This window comes from Corvus kubaryi, unplaced genomic scaffold (assembly GCF_017639235.1).
Source record: "Corvus kubaryi isolate FWS band 111438036 unplaced genomic scaffold, C.kubaryi_AGA036_p1.0 37285, whole genome shotgun sequence".
NCBI lineage: Eukaryota > Metazoa > Chordata > Aves > Passeriformes > Corvidae > Corvus > Corvus kubaryi.
This window is the reverse complement of record NW_024581089.1, coordinates 1,202,316-1,219,139: the sequence shown is the minus strand read 5'-3', so window position 1 is coordinate 1,219,139 and position 16,824 is coordinate 1,202,316. Positions and strand designations below refer to the sequence as shown.

The following is a 16,824-nucleotide window of genomic DNA, read 5'->3' as shown; positions in this document are numbered from 1 at the left end:
CCTCCCAGTGCACAGACACCAGAGTGGTGCCTGTGAGTGCCACTGCCCAGGAACCATGCTGGTGTCTGCATGTGCCACTGCCAGGCGGCACAGGGGATGCACAGAAACCACACTCTAGGGGCTCGTGGTGGAAGGCTGGCAGCCCAACACCAAACTGACCTGCAGTTATTCTGACAAAAGCCCATTAATACCAAGAAACACAGTGAGTGAAGGCAGTCCTGACTCTGCAGGAGTCCCACAGAAACAAGCCTTTCCAGCTAATGGAATAGAAATGTCTGAAGTATGCAGTCAGAAATTCAGTACAAGAGACATATTGCAAGGTGCAATTAAAATTAGAGGAGTTGATCAAACCTATTTTTATCATTAACAAGAACAGTGACATTTGGTTCTGAACAAACATGATAAATTATGCATTTAGTTTTGCTGAGAATGAGCCAGAGTCATGCTGCTCTCCCAGGGAATAGCTGCTAACCCACACAGCTGGAGGCTACTCACCTTCCTGGGCTGTCAGCGAGGTCCTCAGGCAGAGGACATCCCCCACCACCACACCTGGGAGCTCAGGGAAAATGGCATGTTGGACAGGCAGTGGGATGTAGTCTGCAGTGCCACTGTGCTCTGCATCCCACACCCTGAGCAGGGTCAGCCCCACGTTCACGGTCCGGACCACAAAGGTGTCGTTGGTGGCTCCCTTGGCGATCTGCACGAAGTCGTCTCTGCACACAAAAAGAAGTGCTGCTGTGTGAAGGCAAGCTTGGTAATGTCATTATCTCTCCAGCAGGAGAGGTGTCACACCCCTTTCAGACAGCTGCCTGCTTGTTTTCAGCAACAGTCATCTAACGAAGTCCAACGAAGTAAGGAAATTTTAAAAATTATTTAGGTGCCACTGAGGCAAATTTCGGTTCTCAGTTCACCACTATGCCAAGGAAATACTGAAGTCATAATTATGCATGAAAACTACTTCTTAATGGTAAGAATTCTAGAGCTTTAGAATGACATAATCTGTCTCTTTTCCCTTGTCTCAAGGGAGTTAGAAAGCCAAGAAATTGGAACACCAATAAGCAACTTCCCAGAGATAACAATGCCATTGGATTGCCAGTTCTGGTATTTACCCAGATTCAGCACTCCCAAACACAGCAACACACGGAGCACCCGGCACGGACTGTCACCAGGCAGGGCCACTGCATGACACTGGCAGCAGCACAGCTGGGTCCCCACAGTGCTGCAGCCCAGGCTGCCAGCAGTGCCTCTCTAGGCCCATAATGAGCCCTGTGCTGGAGCAGCTCTGCAGTGCAAGGCAGGGCACAGTTAGCTCAGGGGTCCGTGGAAGCCACAGAAATTTCTTCACTGAGGTAAGAGAAAATCTTGGATTCAACCCCTTTTTCCTTTTTCATCGTGATCAGTGTGTTGTAAGTGCAAGGTGCTCTGCACAAAACAAGCCGTGTTACAGTAACAGCATCAGTGGTATTTTACTGAAGACCATAGGAGGCTGGTTTACAACACTTCTTCTGTGAGGCAGAGACCAAAAAGCCTTTTGAGGCTTGTTCCTGCTGTGGGAAGGCTGTACAAGCCTATCTGAGGAGACAGCCCCTGATCCAGAACATTCGCCACCTTACATAAGCCCTCAGTGAGTCACTGGAACCCAGCACTGGGAGAGGCAGATGCTGATGGATCAGTTGTTTCTCTGGGCCACTGCTGCGTGCAGGGGGATGATTCAGAGTCACTGAGAGCACAGCACAACTCCTGCAGGCCCCACTGGGATCATGTTTATCTGGGCAGCTTTCCATGGCTAGGGAATATCGATTGCTAACTGGAACTCTTCTTCCTGCTACTGCCTCTGAAGGCCACAGAAACAAACCCCTTGCTTTTCTAATCCCAGCCCAAGCTGTACCTTCACTTGATATCTTTGGAGCAATCTTTGTTCTATGTGTGTTTGGCCTTTTTTTGTTCTCTGTAATTAACCACCCGTGACAGATACCCACCTGTTGGTGGCAAAGTCGAGCACAGCACTATGTGAATGGAAAGTATCTCCAGAGTTGTCATGGAAATGGACTGTAAATGTCAGTGTCACACCCAGCGGCAGAGCCAGCAGTGCCTCTTTGTTCTGGGTGAGCAGAACGGGCCTCATGGAGATCCTGAGGTAGGAGATGGGGCACACCTGGAAAAACATCAGCAGTGAGAAGGAAAGTTAAATTGCTTTTTATGATTCCTCTATAAAAATAATCTAAAAGGGTTCTTACTATGCAAGTATCCAGAGCTTCCTTTATGAGCCATTTGCATTTAGCCACATGCCAGGACTAACACGTGGAGCTGTTATGATCAGTATCTACATCTCACAGGTTTAAAGGAGCCTCTGGATGCTGTCCAGCCCAGCCTCCCACTCGAGCTGGGTTGCCCAGAGCCAGCTGGCCAGGAGCATGTGCAAGCAGCTCTTGGGCATCTCCCCAGACGGAGACTGCACAGCCTCCTGTAATCTGTGTTCAACAGCCCCCCCAGTAAAAGCTGCTGTCCTACGTTCAGACAGCATTTCCTGTGTTCCACTGCTGCGTGCTCCCCTTGCCCTGTCCTGGCTGAGAAAAGCCTGGCTCTGTCTGCTTTGTACCCTCACTGGTATTTCTTAACCTCTTCTAGTACCACTGGGAACTGAAACAAGCCATAATGGTGTAGAAACATGTATCACACACAGACTTCAGAGAACATGTTACTATCCTATAAATTCAAACTGTTAAGATTCCCTGGATATGCAAGAGAACAAGTGGCCCCTAGACCTCTCTCCTAATAATTCCTGAAATAAAAGGTGCAACTCATTGCCCAGTTATTAGAAGAGTAACTCAATGTATGTGTGAGTAAGGGGATGGAATGGTCACTGCTGCCCAGTTGTGCACCAGTTGAGAAAGCCAAGCTGTTCCAGGCAGAGCTGGCAGCTGACAAACCCTAAGGGGTCAGCAGGCTGTGCTTTGTTCCCTTGGTGCCTCTCCTCAGCCGAGACAGAAGTTGGGAACTGCTCCAAATTCCTTAGGAGAGTCTGCTCCATTAACCATATGTGCACTCCCCCACATTTCTGCACTAACACTCCAATGAAGAAAGGTTTTCTGAAGACAAAGACTTGACAACCTCTTCTTTTGGCTTTTAAATAGCGTATTACTACTCTTGATTAACTTACCTAGGTTAACGAGTAAAATTACCCAACAAAAATAACTACATCTGCTCTTTTTGTTATAGCTGTGGGAAAATAAATAATGGAAGGATAGAGGAAGCAAAACTCCTCAAATATATTGAGAAAACTATTTTAAAAGAAGGCCTCGAGCTTATCTTGTAGGAAAATCCCTTTTTTTCTGACCTAAGAGGCTCAGCTAAAACATAAAAGTCTGCAATCTGAAAATGTACATGTCAGAACTTAAAAAGGAAAGGACAAATTTGGCCTCAAGCAAAATACATCTTCGGTGAATCAAAAAAAAAAAAAAAAATAAAGGGGCTAGAATATCAGTATATCCCACTGTCTGCTCCACGGGCTGGTACCATCAGCTAAAATCTCTGCCTAGCCAGCTGTGGTTACAAACCAACAAAAACCCCATTTCCCTGACAGATTATCAAGCTTGTTTTACTTTAAAATCTCAGCAACTGTCCCACAAGGGACAACTGCTAAATTTAATATTGATGAAAGCAGCCATTTACTGTTAAAGCATCTCAGGTTTTGAAGAATTTTTTTTAATTAAAAAAAAATAAAACACAGTACTGAGTGCAGCTGGTCCAGGCAAGTGCTTAGCTGGGTCCCACACTAAGCACACTGTCACTCCTTCTCTCCTCCTTCCCCCATCCTCCCTGGCTTATGTAAGAGTCCTTCTTTGAGCCAAGTTGAAGGTCTGAGTGCTAAGTGATGCTGCTGCAGCACTTTGGTTCTTAATTGTGTACACTTGTAAAAAGACAACACAAGCCCTTATGAAAGAAGGACAGTGTGAAGGAGAGAGCTTTGCCTTAGAATGACACAATAGATTCAACCTCATCTCCAGCTCTGTCACAAGTTTTTGACATGACCTTTGGCAAAACCTCTCAAGCTCTCTCAGCTCTTCAGCCATAAAATGAACCAGCAGCCCTGTGTTACCTCACGAGGTTAAAAATATCATTTCCATAAAGGCACTACAGCTGTAATAAGGAAATAAGGAAAACAAATGAGCTGTACAAGATGCTGAACTGAGATGGGTCCTACTACAGAGAGCTTTGTATCACCATCCTGCCATATCCTGTGTACAGGACAAACTCACACAGGGAGATCTGCCTTCAGTCCCACAGTGTGCTGACTAAATGGCATTTGAGCCACCCCCAAACTCATCAGATGTCTTTCCCTTGCCCAAGGGAAGAAACAAGGTCATCTGTAACAGAGCTGGAGAATTCACTGCCACCACTTCGCAGCAGGAGTGGCTTTAGTGACACTGGGCCCCCATTTCTTGCTTTATCCCCCACCCAGGAGGACAGACCTACACCCTGTCCTACAGGCAAAGCTGAACATTATGGGAAACACTAAAATTCAAATTTAAAAAATCCACCAAGCCACTTCCCAGTGATTACAGGAGTTAGACTTAGAAATAACCTAAAGCACTCAATTGTACATCTTTCTCCTTCAGCTGGGACAGAGGAAAGATGCTGACAGTAAAAAGGGATAGGAGGGAGGGGAGCAGTGGGTATCTCAAGGCTCATGTTGCCAGATGCAGGAAGTTCTTGGCTCAAGGATTTTTTGAACAGAGACGATGGGCATACATTCCCTGGTGTCCAAAGTTTCAAAGCTCAAAACTATTAATTCCTACAGTGCTCATTTTTCAGAAGTGAAGTTCAAGAAGTGCAGCCAACAATCCCCGTTGCAGTAGTGAAGATGTACTTGAGGAAAAGAGCTGACAGCACCTTAACAGCAGCTACAATGGTCTGGTTGATGCCAAACAACTCTTGTGAAACCACTTCAATTGTTGACAATCCGATCACAGACCCGGAGACAAGGAATCCTCTCTCATCGATTTTCACAACAGGCACTTTATCTGGTCCATCCAGGACACGGTAACTCAGGGAGGCCACTCGGTCCCTGAAGAAAAACAGAAAGGAGGGAACCCCTTAAATGTGTAAAACTGTATGTAGGATGTCTTCCAACACAAACCATCCTGGGATTCTCTGAAACTAAGGGTTTCGTTCTCTCCCCCTAAAATGTAAATGCCTCTAAAGCTTTGCCCTCAGTGTGTGTCCTACTGTCTCTATCTGCCCATTATTATGCTGGGAAAACTACATTTCAAGCCTGATATGAGTCAAAAATGTCAGTCTTTGAAAACAGATTATGTAAAAAGAATTTCTCATTTGGAAATGACATTTTAATCTGAAAATCCAGCCAGAGCCTCTGTTTAAGAAATACACAGAAGTATATCCCACAAAGCCTCAATCACCCATCAAAACCTCTATAGGAAGCAGGCAGCAGGATACTGCTTTAACTGGCTCAGCAGCTTTTAAAAAAAGGATCTGAAAGTTCCCAATATTGAATGAATTTTCCAACTACAATCTAATCCAAGATTTGACAAAGCCCGAGAGAACAGATAAGATACTATGAACCAGCAGACAAGTTGTGTATTAAATGGATGTACAGTGATACTGAAAGATTGAAACAGCTCCCTTCAAACACAACTGCCCCACGGTTTGGATAAAGGTGACACAAATCCCAGTATGAAAACTGAGCACTGACCTGTTGGTCCGGAGTTTAATAAAGGAATTTGGTGACATTAAGATCTGCTCTGCTTCTGCCTCGGGAGTGACTAGATGAAGTTTTTCAAACACCTGGAAAATAAGAGGCATTTTGGCCTACTGTTGTGTGCACACAGTAATTTAGTTCTATTTATTTAATCTTCAAAACAAACAAAACCAAATAGTCCTGCAACTTTCTTTTTTCCGTTGTATAATATATATGGTAAAAAAGATAACTGAACTTGAATATTTAAGAATGGGAGAGCCAGTGTCTTCTACAAATTATTCTGAAGAGCATTTATTTCCAGGGCTGTGGCTAAACTCGGAAGTAGCATGAAAACAGAAGATTTCTCACGGGCAAAGGTGTTGGGAACCCCATATTCACCTGAGTTACTTTAGACTCCCCCTGCCCCCATGAGCCCATGAACTGAATGAGCCCAAATGGGGAACATTATACAAACAACAGTAAGGGCTCAAATTCGACTTCAAATAGAGACATTAGTCCAGTTTTGAAATGCATATTTAAAAATGAACTGTGAAGAAAATCATCCTACCTGAATTTGGATTTCATCGGACAGCTCCCTTGCCATGTTGCAGAACTGGTTGGCTGCAGCATCAAGGACCTTCACTACAACTTTCAGGCCTGTTCTTCCCTTTACTCTGCCATAAACATCCACTGCAAAGTTGTAGTTTGCAGGAAGCTGAAAAGCGGCCTTGGCCAGAAGAAAGGGATTAAAGTTTGACTCACGGAAAGCCCAGACAGTGGCACCGAGGAAGTACCACACCCTGTGCTGACAACTGAGCCTGGATTTTGAGGCACTGGAAGCAGCAACGTCCTCTGCATTGCCCTGATGCAGCCGCTTCCTTCTCCCAAGGTGCACACACACGTGCACTGCACACCCCCCCCTTTACCTCACTGTGCCTTGGCCTGACATCCAGAGTGTCCCTCTTGGTGACAGACCAGTGGAACGCTAACCCCGGCACAGCACTGCCAAAGGAGAAAGGAGTCTGACTGCTGGTGATGCCCGTGACATAAACTGGCATCTGCAAAGAGAGAAACCAGCCTGCTTAGGTAATGCCAGCATACAAACCACACACCTGGCCACAGCAAAGAGAATTAAACTTAAAATTCACTGATCAAGAGATGGGGTCCCTTATGAAGAAAATGGTTCCTCCCAGAGCTGCAGTGCTGTCACCAGATGATGTGACAGGAATGGCCACAACCTGCAGCTCCAACACGTAAAGGCAACAGAAGCCAATCCCAAACCAACTCACCTGAGTACCAGCTTTCATTCGTGTAATGGGTGCTCGAATTCTGACAGCTGTCAGCTGTACCACCTCAACTTCCACCTTATCCTGGCAAGGAGGAAGGGAAGAAACTGTAAGCACTTGTCAAGCAGAAACTAGATTTCACTTTCAGGCTCCAGACACTGTTGTGCCATTATCTTATCACTGTTGCCACATGATTTGCATGACTTGTCAGAGGAAATACAGATGGACAAATTCAATAGGACTGTAAAAAACTATAAAAGCATTAACTTTTGATTGATAGGCCTTTAAAAATGCCCCCTAAATTGAAAAAACAAATCTCTGCTTGAAATTACTGATGACATGAACGATGGAGCTGAGAGGTGAGAGACAGGAGTGGGTATGATCCCAGGGTCCCCAGCAGAAGAGGGATGAAGAAACCCAGGAGGTAAAGGAAGACATGGAGAGAGTTAGAAGGAAATGAGGATTGTAGAGCACCAAATGCGACAACGGAGAATAAAAGGATGATGTGTGACACTGATACCTCCTCTTCATATAGCCAGACATTCCTGACAGATTTTATTCCTGCTATATACTGGGGAGGAAAGGTCAGACCTGGACCTCACTGGGCAGGAGATTTACCTTTCAAGTTCACTTTCCCTCCTGTCACACCATTAAGGGCAGGCTGCTGCCCATGCATTACAGAGCACAGATTTTGCTATATATATTTTTTTTTTTTAAATTACTTTGTGTCCTCTTGGCCTGTGCTGACACCTTTCAAGCAGCAGAGCTTTGTGGTTCACAGCAGCTGTGCTGCCCTGAGCTCAAAGGAAGAAGTCATAAGATTCGGCCCAAGTTCTGTTGCTCTGAGTCTCATGCAAGTCCCAGGGATTTGTGCTCCTTTTCAGGCCTGCTCACCTCCCTCACACTCAGCCGCAGGAAACCCTAAGAACACAGATTCTGATGGAGTATCAGGGATTCACTGCTTGCACCTCCCAGGTGGGTTCAGACCACAACGAGGGATGACAGTGTTCTATACAGACTGCTGCAGCTTAGGAGACAACGTGGTTTCTTTGGGCAACAGCTGCCTTCTGCACCCTGCTGACCTAAGAGGGAATGCAGGCTAGGACTACCTTCTGCTGTGCTAGAAAGGCTTCTTTAGATGGGCTTTTCTAGATGCACTAACCAATCCTGAAGATACCAGACTGGTCATGAAAGCTTCCCTGGTTATCTGTGAAACTCTGGTTTAAGGCACAGCAAGATTTACCTGCCTATTCCAAGTACCACCTGTGCCAGCACATGTGTAAGTTCACAGGCCAGGGAGGAAGGGACACTGAGTTTCCATCTTCAGGAAACCAGAGAAGTGCACGAGGTAACACTGCTCATGCACAAAGACTATGTGCCCCCTTTCAGAGCCAAAGCCATGAGGCAGAGAGCCCCTGTCAGCCCCAAACAGCACCATAAACATTACCTGGGACACTGCCACGAGTTTCTCTGTCTCTGCATCAACAGCCTGCAGCACTCCTGTCACCACCCCGCTGCCAACGGCCACTCCTCTGACCAGCCCAGAGCTGTTCACTGATGCAATGTGCTCGTTGCTGATGGAGAAAATGATGTTGGAGAGAGGCTGGGGGCCTCCTTCAGCAGTGATCTGTCACAACAGCACAGAACAAGGAATGAACCCTTCAGATAGTTCTGGTCACCATTACAGGGCACGCCCCTCCCTGCTCAGCACCACAGTGACTTCAGCACTGCCTGCACCTTCCCAGGGCAGCTCAAGGACTATTCCCCCTGCACACTGGTCCTTGCAGGATGTCAGCTGGGGAGATGTGTGAGCTGAGCACAGAAGCGGACCCTGCACCTCACAGGGTGTCACAGGCTGATGCTACCTGCACTCCAGAAAGTCTCAGAAAACTTCACCTCTCTTTCTCCTCACCAGCCTGTGTGGAGCTCTGCTCTGTGTTTCGGTTTGTACAACAAGCCTACCAAGCCTAATTTCATGGAGCTGACAGATTTATTCATGCTGAGCTGGTATTTAACACCAGAAAAGCTGACACTCCATTGACAAAAACAAATACAAATCCTTTGATCCAGCAATACAGCAAAACGGAAGCTGGCTCAAAAATGAAACTATTCTTGTTTGGAGGAGTGTTCATCACAGAAACACACAATAGGTTGGGTTGGAAGGAACCTTAAAGCTCATCTTGTTCCATGGGCAGGGACACCTCCCGCTGTCCCAGGCTGCTCCCAGCCCCAATGTCCAGCCTGGCCTTGGGCACTGCCAGGGATCCAGGAGCAGCCCCAGCTGCTCTGGGCACCCTGTGCCAGGGCCTGCCCACCCTCCCAGGGAACAATTCCTTCCCAATATCCCACCTAACCCTGCCCTGTGTCAGGTTGGAAGCCATTCCCGCTTGTCCTGTCCCTCCAGGCCCTTGCCCAGAGTCCCTGTCCCACAAGTCCATTCGGTGTGAATGCAGCTAAATGTCAAGGTGAGTATCTACTGCTGAAAATCCAGTTATGAATATTCATTTTACAACAGAAATTACAAAATAAAGAAAATATGTAAGAAGATGCCTCACCTGAATCATAGCCCCAATAATGAGGGTCACTTTCCTTGGCAATAGTCTAAATGGGGGAAAGACCTAAAAGAGAAATATGAATACCTCTGTTCAGGATCCTTCAACCAGATAAATTATGTCACAAAGCAGTACAAGTGTAAAACTGAGTCTTAAGGTGCTTAATTACAGTAAATTGAGCATGCAGAAATTTAACTCATCATTTGCAGTTAAATCTGGAACAGACTGGCATTAGGTCAACCTCCAGACAGAATGAATTTCCTGGCAAACTGATTACTGTAACCTTAATTTATATATTCCTGTTCCACTGTAGCACAGACTTTATTTATGCACGTTTTATCTGAAATTATTTACTTCAATCTGCTGTGGAGCAGAGTTGATTCTCTGTCCTCTTCTGTCAGCCACAGTTGCCGTAAGACTCGTCTGCCCAATGGTCATCCCACGCACCAGGAAAGCAGCAGTGTGGTCATCCAGAGCCTCCCTGAGGGGGCTGCAGCAAAGGAATCATTAAATACAGACATTCACTGAGGAAATTACAAATAACAGAGCAAAGGACTTTAGTGCCCAGCAGCTTTACCACAAGGCTAAGTGACTGTGTGTGAAGCAAAGCTAAGGGAACCATCACATTTCTACACATGATGGCTCTTTGCAACCTGTGCTTTGTTGTGCCATTAAATACCCGAAATGAAAACGAAACAAGTGACAGACCATGAGTTTGATAACATCAGAGGTGCCTTCATACAGCACCTCTCACCTGACATTATTGCCAAGTCACTGCTTCCAAGATGAGCAAAGCTTCACCAAACATCATGCTGGAGGAGTGCAGTCTCATTCATCAGCCAGCAACATTCAGGCTGATTTCCCTCACAAATGATAATTTTTTACCTTTAAAACTAAGTAATTAAGACTTCACAAAAATAAAATAAATAAACCCTCAGTCATTGTATACTACTGTGCCTCCAACCTCATACCTTTATTCATTTTTTGCTAATTCTTATTCGCAGATTAATTTAAAAATCCATTCACTTACACAAGTGAGACAATCTGAGATGCTGCTCTTAGACTGAGGTCCATGACAGGGAAGTATTTTGCTGGAAAAGGTTTTTTTGAGTCATCCAGAACTCTGACATAAGCCTTAACTGTTTTTCCAATCTCCACCTGAAACAGACACATCCAGTCATTCTGCATTCAAACCACTCTTACTTATTAGCATAAATGTTTTCATTTTATTTTGTATTACACTTGCAACAGGGTAGGGGAGATAGAGCCCCAAGGTTAGATTAGCACTGATTTTAAAGACTAATCCCTGCCAGCTAGAGTTAGTGTCAAATGAAATGAATGAATTCAGGTCCTTCAGCTGGCAAGGGCATAATTAAAACATCCAGAAATATCAACACTTATTTTGTTTAAGACGCACCCAAGCTGGCAAGTGGAACGAGCTGGATTTTTTTCTGTTCAGTTTTAAAATGTGACATATGGAAAATGACCTTGGGGCAAAACCCACTCCTGCAAGAATTGCTCACGCGCACTTTAAACAGGAGGAAATGTAAATGAGCGTGTCCATATAAATTATGGATTAACATTGCTGGGTAAATGCAAAAGTTGAGATTGCTGCCACACAGAACATGAACAGATACCTGATACTCTGGGACACTTATAACCTAAAGGGGTGAATTTGGGAGGAAGAAACAGAGACACAGGGAGATGGTGGCTGTTTCTCTGCTGTAGCATCTTGTCCATGTCCCACCTCTGTGTTCAGGACCAGCACAGGGAGCCAGGGCAGGCTGGATCAGCTCCTAATGCTGCTTCAAAGGCACTGACCTTGTCAACAACTCGCACATACAGTTCCTGGATATCAGACACATGAATTTCAGCTTCAGCTGGGGCAGGGAAAGCCAGACACAAGTCATGAATCATTACAGTCACTGATCCTGGGAGCTGAGGCTGCACCTGCAACATCAAAAGAAAACTGCATTATAGCACTTATTTTGTCTGTTGTTCACAGGGTAAAATTTGTATCACTTTCAGGGCAGAAGAAGTTGGATGCAGAAATCTCCAAGCTTAGACACAGAGAATTCTTCCACCAGAATAAAAATCAAGCTGTAAAATGTATGTAAAAAGTATCATACTACTGAGCTAGTGCAAACAGCCCCCAGGCACCAAGTGAATTAACAGCTCTTCATCCAGAACAGTCTGGCATCCTGTTACTCTCCTGCCATCAGGAGAAAAAACACAAATCATTTGGAGCAACCAAACTTTTCTTAGTACAGTGAAAAACAGAGTGATAAGGAAAAAAAAATCAAGAACAAAGATTATGCCTATAAAGCACTGATATTGCTTCCTGCAAGATTTGTACTCTACTGGTACTGCTTTTCACCTGAATGAGCAGCCAAAACCTGGTGGTAGATCCTGACAAGTAAGAGGACAATTGACAGATCAGGTATTTCTTTAATACAACTATTATTCCATTAACTTTTAAGAAAGAGAATGTTACACTTCCTAATGGACATAGCACTTCTTAAGGGACAGAAAACAAAACAATGAAGAAAGAGAGCTCTGCTCACAAACACAAGCCCTCAGAACTAAGCACCCATCCCAGAGTCCCCTCTCCCAAGGCCATGCACCTACACCTCACTCAAACCAGCTCTGCAGTTCTCCTGCAACTGCCTGACCTTGGCACAGAGCTCAGGGACAGTCCCAGCTGTTCTCTTCCCTTCACAGCACCGAAGCTGGGTGTCCTGCTCTGTGCTCTCAACTCTGAGCAAGGGGAGCTGCCAGGCCCCCCAGTGCAAAGGAGCTCAGTGAACTCTCAGCACTGCTCGGCAGCACTACAGGAGTCAGCAGCAGAGCAGTGGGAAGAGCTGACATTTTGTTCTTTGAGGGCACCACTCTTACTTCTGCCTCAAAATAGAAAGGGATGTGAAGTTTTAACAAAGGTCAGCTTCCAGAACAGCAGCAGTTCCCAGAGAGGGTGGCTAATACAGGGGCTGGGCAGCAGAGCAGGGGATGTGGCCAGGGGAGGGAGCTGGAATGGAGCTCAGCTGGGCTGGGAGCCCAGAGAAAGGAAAGGAACACAGGGAAAAGGGCAAGCAGGGCTACTGCAACTTTTAAAACTCTCCCTGCCCCAGCCACCTCTGCTGTTCTCCTCTCCCTCTTCTCAGGTGTCCAGTGGCTCCCAGTATCCAGGGATATTGCACTGGTGAACACACTTTGCTCCTCCTCTGCTACCACCACACCCAGAGAAGTTGCTGTGTCAAAACCAGAGGGAGAGGGACAGATTTTAGCCCTGGCAGCCCCAGGGAAAAGCCTGGGAATCACTGCTCCAGGTAACTTGAATTTAGTTTCTCAGAAGGGTTCACTGCCAACTCATCTCTGTCCCCTTGGCTGCACTGGTACCTGCCAGGGCAGCAGCCTGACACGGGGCCTGCTGACTTCCCAGGCCCTTCTGCTGCTGCCATGGGAAAACCCAGGGCTGGCACTGGATTTACCCCAAACACAGCACACAGGGCTAATGAACTCGCCAAGTCTGTGGGGGGGGGGGGCTGCATTTTTTAAAAATGCATGAAAAGTGGAGTTTTCTCTCCTTTAATCTGACAGACAGTTAAATCTCCTTCTACACTTCACAAAGCCTATCTTGCTGTCACTGCTCCACTCCTGAGTTCCAGACGAGAGCGCTGAATTTATCTCATGTACATCAGTTAAACCCATCAGGGAAACCTGACTAAAAAACTATTAAGAGTTTAAACAGTGTACAATGTACAAAAAAACCCCTCATCTCTTCTACTTTTTCCTCACCTCTGTGCCTAGTTGGAAAATATATTCCCACCTCACACTTGCAACAATTAGAGACAACCAAAATGTTTCACAAATTCTTTTGATATTCTAATTTCCACCTTAATTATCATTATTTCACAACTTTATCAGCATTACTTCTTAAAAGACAAATCTGTAAATTATACATTTATAAAAACCACTCTTTAAAGCAACTTGTTTCATTTCCAATTGTTGCCTGATGAAAGCAGCAATGCAAACATACAGCTTTATTGTTGTTCACTGCAGAATGCATTTCAGATCTGCATTCGTTTCATATTTCTGCAGCTGAAGCTGCAGAACAATAACCTGGCTGCCAAAAAGGTGTAAAATCACAGAATACTGCACTCACCAAAGCAATGCCTTGAGTCTCCTCATGTGTCACTCTTACAATATTTGGCACACTGGTATTAATGAAAAAATATCCAGAACCTTGTTGGATGAGAAGATCTGCCTGCAATACCAGAAAAGCATCCAAAATGAAGACTGTATCTTTCTAGTACAGCTGGTCCCTCCTTACACATCTCCTATAATGTGTGCTCTTTTCCTCCCTGCAGCTGGAAAAGCAGCAGAGTAAGTCCTTACCTGGACGTCAGGGTGGTTGTAAATGGAGAGCCCAGCAGGGCTCACTTTCACATCTTCCACGAGCATCAGTTCAATGGTGGCAGGCCCTGGGAGCAGAGCTTCCTGCTGCAAGGGACAATTTCAGCAGTCAGAGCAGAGAGGCAGAACGCTGCAAGCCTCCCGTGTGTGCCGGGAGGGCGCTTAAAGCAGCCGACCAAAGAGCCAGGGCACAAGTGCAGGTTAGGAGATGCCCACAAGATCCAGATGGCTCACTCAGACCTCCTGCACTGGGAAGGGCATCCTCAGGGCATGGGCTGTTCTGCAACCCTGGTCAAGCCAGAGGACAGGGCCCAGGCACTGCAGGATCAGCGAATGATGTCTGACAAGCATGGACAGGGTATTAACTCTGAGACAGAGTGATAAGGCAAACACACCAAGTTTTCTTCTACTTCTAACTCATCTTCTTGTGATTCTTCTTAGCAGGCCACCAAGAGAAATTCTTCCTTAAATGTAAGTACATGAACACTGGACCAGATGCAGGTTTAATCACTTGCTCATAACCACATTAGCTCAGAAAAGGAAAAAGGTTCTAGAGGAAATCACTACTCTGTACCCATTTCACCTAATTAGTAGAATTATTTCCTTGATGTAGAAAGGATGTCCCTAATGACATAACAGGGTGTTCCACTTAAACATGGAACAACGATCAAGACAATATCCCACCTACTAGATTTCTGTTTGTATTTCTGGCTGCAAGAAAGGAGAATGGGCAGGTCTGAGAGCAGAACAGAGCAGCCCATTGCTGATGTACTTGAAAAAAGCTGCCAAGTTACCTCATCTAAAAAAACAACACAGGAGCCTCCAAAGTGCAGCAGAATTGGCATCTACAACTACCAAAGAGTCCTCCCAAACTTAAACACAGAGAATAGAACTTAAGAGAACTCCAGTACCATTTTACACAGATGTACCCCACTCTGAAAAACAATAAACACCTCTGAATTCAAGGCAAAGTTTGGAGCATTCACTTTTCTAATTATTTCTAAAAGAAAGAAAGAATATTGAATATTGGACTAACAAAGCAGAGCACAGTAAATTACAAAATGATTGCAGAACATCAAGTCTCCATATTACAACTCAATTTTTTAAGAAACCTCACAGAAAAGTCAAGAACCAAGTGGCAAAAGAGATCAACTCTCAAAGAATTTACTAAGCAGATGACAAACCTGGGCCCTGGTGAGAGGAACCTGGCCCACAGGGTATTTCACATTACTGGTGCCCATCTGGTACCTGCTTTGAGTTAAATACTGTAACCTCTCACTGCGTATTTTACTCTGCCTCAACTCTGTTTTCAAGGTACTGCGCATAGCCCAAACCCACTTAAATCTTGCTTAGCAGAGTTAAACAGAAATTCAATTTTTAAGAGTCAGTTATTGCATATGCCAGGTTATTCCACAGGCTGAAACCTGCCCTAATATTCAGTTCAAAAAAGTGACATAAACTGAAAACTGCCATCTGTTTCCACCTGCCCTCTTTGTTCATCATCACTACCTTTTGCTGTTTTTCTTCCCTAGGCTGAGTATCTACAAACTAAATATTTCAGAGTGGCTAATGACTTGTAAAATGAGAGCCTGGGCTTATGGCTGGCACTGTACAGTGGAGGAGTCTCTCAGGAAAAAAGAGAGCATTAGTCAGAGCCCAGACTAACATATGGTCCATATGAGGAATCAGTCAGCTTTTGCTCTGCTCATGCAGAACTTTCCCACCCAGCTTTGCAGTGGCAATAATCCATTTGCTTTCCCCAGTGACAGCTGCACGAAGCACATGGCTGCTTTAGTGAAGGACAAGCAGCAGAGATTCACCGATTCATTAAAAAACCCTGTATTGGAACAAAACAACTGAAACACTTCTCTGTAATGCCCTTGCCCAGATGGTTAAAAAACTCCCAAAGACTTGGATATATTTGATATAGATAGCAGCACCTGGTGCAGAGGAAAGCAGCAAAAGCCATGAACCAGTATAAAACCACTGCTGTATGAAGCTGTCTCCAGATCCCACTGTGGAGCTGCCTTACTTGTACAGCGCTGTGCGTGGAGGAAATAAACCCATCCCAAGAGCACTGGGCGTTAGTCACAGGGAAATGGCAGAAACCCCGAGTGCTGTTACCGGTATTTTGGCTCTGGCTGCCTTCAGGTGGGGCTGCTGGAATCCAGTGGCAGTGGCAGAGATGGCAGCAGTTCCAAACTCACGGTCAACTACAACAGTTTGTAAGCCTAGAATACAACAAAGATGAAAAATACACTGCTTAGCTCTTCTAGGATCATTCTCATCAGACAACAGTTTTCTCTCTCAAGACAGGTTCTACACATGGGACTTGGTTCCTTTTTTCTCCTACCTTCAACAGCACACGCTAAAAAAAATGCACACTGATGTTAAGCTGAAGTATGACTGCAGATTACAGTAATCAGGCTCAGACATTACCAAACATACCTTCAAACAATGAAATGCTTATTTAAACCCACTCGTACCGTGCATTTTCTTCTGACCATTCCTCTCTTCCTTCAGAGTCAGCTCCATCGGCAGCTCTGGCTCAATACGAGCAATGGCCTTTTTTGTTGATTCCCACACAACACTAAGAGAGCTGAAGTTGTCAAATTTCCTGCCTTGCTGGTCATAGGCAGCCAAATCCAGCACTGGATTGCGGTAATTGGAAACAGGAACCTGAAAAAGAAGGAATATTTTGAACTGAACAGATACAAGAGGATTTTTTACTCGTTAAAGAAATATACGCTGAGTTCCATGAGGTTTGTTATAACATCAGTACACAAGGAATGTTCATTAAAATGAAGTCATTAAGCTGTACTCCAACAGCCCTGAGATTCTCTCAGCTGGCCAGAGCATGGTGCTGGTTACACCA

At 45.2% G+C, this 16,824-nt stretch overlaps 1 protein-coding gene across 2 annotated transcripts in view; it reads right to left on the bottom strand.

The window, feature by feature from the left end:
- The window catches only part of NUP210 (nucleoporin 210), a 51,500-nt gene that overhangs the window by 7,437 nt on the left and 27,239 nt on the right, over positions 1-16,824 (bottom strand). Inside the window, exons 17-32 of one of the 2 annotated variants that reach the window (XM_042026665.1) lie at positions 16,436-16,628; positions 16,074-16,180; positions 13,932-14,036; positions 13,699-13,800; positions 11,358-11,486; positions 10,567-10,694; positions 9,891-10,026; positions 9,540-9,602; positions 8,432-8,611; positions 6,988-7,068; positions 6,625-6,756; positions 6,267-6,425; positions 5,714-5,805; positions 4,894-5,068; positions 1,980-2,155; positions 496-713 (exon numbers count right to left, since the gene is read on the bottom strand). In XM_042026665.1, the coding sequence (XP_041882599.1) occupies positions 496-713; positions 1,980-2,155; positions 4,894-5,068; positions 5,714-5,805; positions 6,267-6,425; positions 6,625-6,756; positions 6,988-7,068; positions 8,432-8,611; positions 9,540-9,602; positions 9,891-10,026; positions 10,567-10,694; positions 11,358-11,486; positions 13,699-13,800; positions 13,932-14,036; positions 16,074-16,180; positions 16,436-16,628 (2,176 nt within the window). The remainder of the gene's footprint in view (positions 1-495; positions 714-1,979; positions 2,156-4,893; positions 5,069-5,713; positions 5,806-6,266; positions 6,426-6,624; positions 6,757-6,987; positions 7,069-8,431; positions 8,612-9,539; positions 9,603-9,890; positions 10,027-10,566; positions 10,695-11,357; positions 11,487-13,698; positions 13,801-13,931; positions 14,037-16,073; positions 16,181-16,435; positions 16,629-16,824) is intronic. The other variant, XM_042026666.1, reaches the window with a different exon arrangement.